General features: G+C 37.0%; 1 gene segment (V, D, J or C); it reads left to right on the top strand.

The window, feature by feature from the left end:
• Positions 1-817: 817 nt before the first annotated feature.
• On the top strand, positions 818-3128 carry LOC118826138. The segment is given in 3 exon segments: positions 818-968; positions 1068-1424; positions 3067-3128. Coding segments are annotated over 3 exon segments (570 nt in total).
• Positions 3129-7312: the final 4184 nt, after the last annotated feature.

Raw genomic sequence — 7312 nt, 5'->3', positions numbered from 1 at the left:
CTGACCCAGTTAATTTGCTGTGCCTGCTTTGGCAAAACCAGGTTTGTGACCCAGCACATGATTTGCATATTGAGCTCTAAATTTATGCCTGTTGATGTGAGTGGTCGGGACCCAATTCTGCTTCCTGTTATGGGAGCCAATCACCTTTCAGCACAGTATTATAAAACTGCTCTTGTAGTGGTTTTAAGTGCAGAGTAATGCGTGAATATCAGCTACATCTCGAGAGTTTATCATCGTCCTTCAAAAACTGTAAGTGAGCTCATGGAATGAGTTCTTTTTCATTGGCATTGCATTGAAACTGCATTTAGTTGGATCTTATTTGCACATTATTTACTAATCATTTACTGAAGTGTTTGTAAAATGTAACTGAACAGAGCTTTTTCTTCAGGACATACATTACTTACAGAGTTGGGCAATGATCCAGTTTTGGGCACTTGTTCTGCTCTCAGCATTCGGTACTGTTTAATCTTTTTCCAACAGTAACATATTCATGTTTTTTTTTTAAAAGCTGCGACTGTAAAACATCTGGATTAATGTACTACTTCAAGCAGTTATTTTCTATTTTTCAAATAACGATTCATTTTTTTTCTGTATTTTTTCTTCTTCCTTTTTTAAAGGTGGCACCTCAAAGATTGACATTCAGTGTCTAAATGGACTGATGTACATTCAGGACGGAGGAAATATTAATCTGAATTGCTTTTTTACATCTGTTGATGTAACAGTGATAGCATGGCTCAAACAGACTCCAGGAAAAAAGCCGCTTCTTATTGCTTCTGCTTTTCGTTCTACAACGGTCACATATCATAACGGATTTGACATGAGCGGCCGCTTTAATGCACTAAGAGGAAAAATGAGTTTTAATATGAGTATCTCAAATGCAGAACCATCTGATTCAGCAACATATTACTGTTCAGTTAAATATTATACAGATATTGCCTTATTAGACTGCACAGTTTTAGTCCTCAAAGGTAGGTGACATCAATTTTGACACCTAAATCTTTCTACACTGTAAACCCCTCATTTGAATTCCATTCAGTGATCATGAAATAACATTATACTCTCTTTAGGTTCACCTTCAAGTCTCTCTGCTGTTCTCCAGCCTCCTGTATCAGATCCTGTTGAACTGGGAGGAGATACAACTTTGCAGTGTTCAGTACTCACAGATACGTCTGCAGGAGAACACAGTGTGTACTGGTTCAGACATGGATCAGGAGAATCTCATCCAGGAGTCATTTACACTCATGGAAACAGGAGTGATGAGTGTAAGAAAAGCTCTGAGACTGATTCTCCTACACAGAGCTGTGTCTACAAACTCCCCAAGAGAAACCTCAGCCTCTCTGATGCTGGAACTTACTACTGTGCTGTGCTCATGTGTGGAGAGATCATCTTTGGGAACGGAACTAAACTGGACTTTGCAGGTAAGAGCAGATATTTGAAATGCCTTAAAATAGCCTCAAATACAACCCAGATACCAAAATGTTGTTATAAAATTAGAGAAAATGACCCAAATTACACATGATTCCCAGTATTGTGTGCGGTGCTGAAGATGTGGTTTGTAAAGTGTGAGGTGATCAGTGTCTGGGTACAATAACCTCCATACAGAAATTTAAACTAGATTAATAAAATAAGTTCACATATACAGCTACCATATTGTCATTACAGCTAATGAGTTGTCAATCAGTATTAAAACTCAATACAATGTTAGTGATGAGAGTAGCATCCTGTACTCTGATACACATGCGATATAGAATAGTAGTAAGAATATTGTTAACAGTGAGAATCAGTTTCTTGCCCATTGCAATTACAGGTTTTGTTACATTGTCCATGACTGAAACAAAGATTTTGTCTGATCTTCATCCTTCAAAAACCTATACATTATTAATGTTGTGTAATAAGTATAGAAAATAATTACAGCACGCTGAATTGCATTTATAAAAGCAGGGCAGCTCAGTGCTTAATTTCAATATCCTGTGCATTAACTGCACATAAAATGTTTAGTTCTCATTTAATCAGTAAAAATCCATAATCTGCGATGGGAGGCTAAAGCAGTTTTCAAGCCATTTTGACCATGTAAAATAGGGCTTCATAACCGTACTCCCCCTGAAACACAACTATGGATACCAAATGCACAAAAGAACAGGGCAAATCCTGACTATAACTGCACAAAACAACAAATATCTCTTCTGGCTCTATTTAGTTAGAGTTTTAAATGTACAGGAATATTTGCATATAACTTTTCTGAATGAAGCAATATTAATACTTTATGCGAGGTAACTGCAAGGTAACTGAATGGTCTTAAGCAGATTGTTAATTTTTTTCTGAAAAGCCTTCGTCAAATGTGGACACTTTGTAGAAGAATTAATCTAATGATCATGCAAGGGGACACATAAAAGGTGGCAAAGCTACACATTGACACTGACGCACTGACACAGTGGTGCATGTCTTCACTCACATGGCCACTCTCACTTACAATGATAATTCAATATCAGCAAAAACTATATGTTCTCAAAAATATAGGTTTTATCACCAACCCCCACTTGCTTTCCTGTTGTAGAGAAAGGTGTTTTGGTCCCAGTCATTCTTGGTTTAGCAGCATCAAACATCATCTGCATGGCTGTGGTTTTATTTCTGTGCAGAAAATTACATAAAAGTCATCATGAAGGTGGGTTTTGCCTCTAAAACTGATATGACTGTTCAGTTTGTATTGTTAATGTAGTTTTGTGATTTTTAAAAGGTGTTCAGTTTCAGGTATTCAGCTATTGTGTAACAGCTTTGATTGATTTACTTTTTTACTTTTGTTACTGGATAAAGAAGCTGCTGAAGGTCATGCAGTCCAAGTAAATCAGGTGATTAATTTACTTTCTTCTAACTTTTCTGCTAAACACAATCTGTGGAAACTCTCATGTGTTAAGTGCTCCATCTGAACATTAGAATCACTCTTATCTACAATGATTACCTCTCTGTACCTCACAAAATACTGTGAAATGTGATTTTGCTCACTATGGTTAATCTGCTGGTTGTGGGATCTTCTAACTCTTCTGATAAACTCTCAATTTGTTCCTCTAGTTTTGCAGTTAAACCTGTTAAACACTGTTTTCTTCTTCAGGGTGAATGTGATGAAGCTTTGAACTATGCAGCACTGAGTTTCACTAATAAACCACCGTCAGCCAGAGGAACTAGAAGACAACAGAAGCTTAAAGACGCTGAAGTTTACTCTCAGATCAAACATCCCCAATAAAACTGAATTACTGAACTGAATATTATCAACTATTGGTATTTGAGTACTAAGTTTGATGCAGTGTTTAGTTAGCTTAGTTTTTTTTTGCCAAAGACAGTCAGAGCAAGATGCTAAAGGTTTTTGGGTATGAACGTTTTGTAACTTGTTTATCTTTGTTATATTTTTCCAATCACATTCTAATGTCTGGGACATTTTATAATGACATGAATATATATGAATGCAATATAATTTTGGGTATATGCTTTCTGTCTTCTGTGATTGTCATAAGTGAGAAATTGATCAGCCTGTTTTCTGTGTTTTCACTTAAATCAGTCACCTTTCTCATTAAGATTAAAGACAACTTCAAGCATTTCTAAAAAGTATTGTGACTATGGGTGTTCACTGCCACATTACAGTACCCTGCAGCAGGTCACTGGGGGCTATGTAGCGAACTGTTATTCACTGGCACTGTCAGCGAGAGACTCTGGAGGTGTGGCTAGGCAGGTTGCCACACGTTAAGGTTCATGGTAGCGTCCGTCCTCCAACAAAGAGACCTATTGTGTTGTTTCATATTATTTTCTGTTCATTTAAGTTGTGTGTACATGTTATTTGTGTTGTTTAGTGTCAGGGGCTGTGAGTTTTGTGTGTAAAAGGGGGTCACCATCAGGGTGAAGTGTGTGGCTAGTGGTGACCTCCGCTGTGGTTTCAATGTCCAGTATGTGCTTTTCTGCTTTTGTGCTCAATAAAGATTACTTTTTGCAGAAGATCATGGCTACCTTGGTGTTCATGTCACAGTATTTTGCAGTGCTTCTTTTTAAAAGGGTCTTGCTTCATCTAAGTAGCTTAATGGACGATGTGCACAGAATAATGACATAAAAGCTACTCTTTCTCTTTATTTACAACATATTTATATCTGATCACTCAAACCATATCTGGACATGGTCTATAAAAAGAGTCATAAAAGTGTAAATGCATCTGTATCCCCAAGACACGTCTGACCATGAGGACCCATCCCAACACTTTTATGACTCCTCCCCCTGATCTTCTATGGGAAAGGACCACCCCCTGGACTGCTGCTGTTTAATATAAGCAGAGCTGCTCTTTCAGTTCAGTTTGTGACAGGTGCTTCTCCTGTGACTTCAAGTTAAATAGTTTGTTTCACCAGCCCTGCATGCTGAGCTAAAAAAAGCTAGATAGAACATCTAGCTTAATAAAGCACTATAAAAGCACCAGTTTACTTCACCTCACTGTTATTCACAATCTAACTACACCATTTTAACTACAATTAGTCTAAACCACTGTCTTCTTGCAAGTGGCATGCAATTTTGTGATTTTCAAGGTAACAGCAATGTTTTGAACAGAGCATGCAAAAACACAGGCAACTGGCTGCTCATGTTATAAACTAATTTGCATATTTTGCATAAAGCAATCAGATTTCAGTATGACACTCTAGAGACACAGTTGTCTATCAGCTTTAAGGACATGTGGTTAAAATCTGAACAGAAGTCTCAACAAACAGTGAGATGTAAACAGGGTCTTTAAATCATGTTATGATTTTTTCATATGAGCATCTTATCTGACGGTCACTTGTAACCAGCAGTGCTCGGCTCCTCTGAGGCAGAGAACCAATGAGCATCTGAACCAGCAATTTGATGGTGTGATTTCTCAGAGCAGCTGTGACCACAACATCTGCACAATCACATCCCTACAGCGCCCCCTGTCCAGCCCGTCTTCTACAGAGTGCATCCTGTCTACATGGGGAATTCCACCCCTCACCATCACATTGCTTCTATTCTAGGGGTCTTTTAGCACTTCTTAGAAACCGTAATCAACCTAATAAATATTTGATGTAAGAATATTTGTTCTAATATCAAACAATAAAAAAGTTTTCAGTGAAACTGAAAATTCATCACAAGCATTCACATGTTGAACCTCTGTCTGTTATTCAATTATTAATCTGAAGGTTTGTTTAAACCTTGAAATTAACCTTTGAAAATAATATGTAAGTTCTATATTTATCATAGTGACAAAGTCAGGAAACCTGACAAAGTCAGTTAAGTAGCTGTTTTTAAGTAGGTCTGTTTAAGGACCATCATTTGATGTGGTTGGAAGTTTCAGCAGCCCACCCTCCACTGCAGTATGTGTGGGCAATTTACACTGTGGTTACTGCTAAACATATACTTAAATGTGAAATGCAGTTCACAAGAATAAAGAAAAAATTCTTTTTATGATAATATCATAATAGTATTGTTGTCTTAACAGATAAGGTGGATGCCTTGCGATGAGAAAAGCCTCAGAAACAAAAGCAAGGCTAGATTTCCTGGACCTGTGAGAAATGCTTATAAAGAAACATTAGAAAGTAATTTTATGTAAAAATGTCATCTGTTAATCACGTTTATAATTCCTGATCCAGTGTATTTCTGGAGCTTTGGAGCCATTCGCCCCCGTCTGGAGACCAGAACAGCTGATTCCGTAGCTTATGAGCAGTTTAACAGCAGCACCTGCAGGTCCAGTGTTTACAGTGTCATCCCCAGACTGTGAAATTATATACTAAAATGCAATTAATTACATAGAAGGTTTTATTGCTTATTTTAGGAGTTATGGAAATTGATTTTGTGTTAAACTGTGCAATCCAAATCGATTATAGGCATGTCTAGGGGTCCTCAGCTTCATTTAATAATAAGCCTACAGTAAAAATGAAATTACGACCATAATTTCTTTACCGTGTTAAAGTTTGAAGAAAAACTGTAATTGATATTTAAAATTCATATTAATTTTAGCAATTTTATTATGTGAATATTATTACAATTATATTACAATTTATATTATGAAATTTTAATTTAGTAAAGTTAATTTCAAGTTCTACATTTCTGGAGAGGGGTGAGGGGGCTGGGCCTGATTCTACCTCCTGTTGTGGGAGCCAATCAGCTTTCAGCACAGAGTTATAAAGCTGCACTTGTGGACCTTTGCATGTGTTGAAAAGTTACTTTTGACCTTCAAAAACAGTAAGTGAGCTCTCAGAATTAACAAGTTAACAGGATTGCACAGACTAATATTATCATTAACAGACCTGCTTGTCACCATGAAATATAAAAGAGCATAACATTTTTTTGTTTTCTTTTCAGGAGATATATTACTTGAAGAGTTTGGCAATGATTCGATTTTATGCACTTGTTATTGTCTCAGCAGCCTTAGGTACTGTTTAAGCTTTTTTTTATTTTTCAACATTAATGATGTTCACTTTGCTTATTTTACTTTAGAAGCAGCTAAAATAGTGTACTTTCTTCAAAAATGTTCAAACAGCAATAGTTTAACAGTTTCTTTTGTTTCCTTTTAGGTGACACTTCAAAGATTGATATTCCATGTCTAAATGGACTGATGTACATTCCTGGCGGGGAAAATATTAATCTGAATTGCTTTTTTTCATCTGTTGATCCGTCAAAAACTGCATGGTTTAAACAGACTCCAGGAGAAAAGCCTCTTCTCATTGCTTCTACTTTTCACACTGTAGACGCTGCATATCATAATGATTTTGACAAGAGCGGCCGCTTTAAAGCTTTAAGAAGAAAAAGCAGTTTTAATCTGAGTATCTCAAATGCAGAACCGTCTGATTCAGCTACATATTACTGTTCAGTGACGGATTATACGGATAATGCCTTATTATCAGACTGCACAGTTTTGGTCCTCAAAGGTAAGTGTTAGTCTACTACAGTCTGCTTTTATAAAATGCCATCAATTTTGAAACCCAAATATTCCTACACTGTAAACCTACATCTACATCTTATTCGATAATCAGAAACATTTTCCTCTCTTTAGGTTCATCTTCAAGTCTCTCTGCTGTTCTCCAGCCTCCTGAATCAGATCCTGTTGAACTGGGAGGAGATACAACTTTGCAGTGTTCAATACTCACAGATGCGTCTGCAGGAGAACACAGTGTGTACTGGTTCAGACATGGATCAGGAGAATCTCATCCAGGAATCATTTACACTCATGGAAACAGGAGTGATGAGTGTAAGAAAAGCTCTGAGACTGATTCTCCTACACAGAGCTGTGTCTACAAACTCCCCAAGAGAAACCTCAGCCTCTCTGATGCTG

Source organism: Colossoma macropomum, unplaced genomic scaffold (genome assembly GCF_904425465.1).
Source record: "Colossoma macropomum unplaced genomic scaffold, Colossoma_macropomum, whole genome shotgun sequence".
Lineage (NCBI taxonomy): Eukaryota > Metazoa > Chordata > Actinopteri > Characiformes > Serrasalmidae > Colossoma > Colossoma macropomum.
This window is presented reverse-complemented; position numbering and strand designations above follow the sequence as displayed.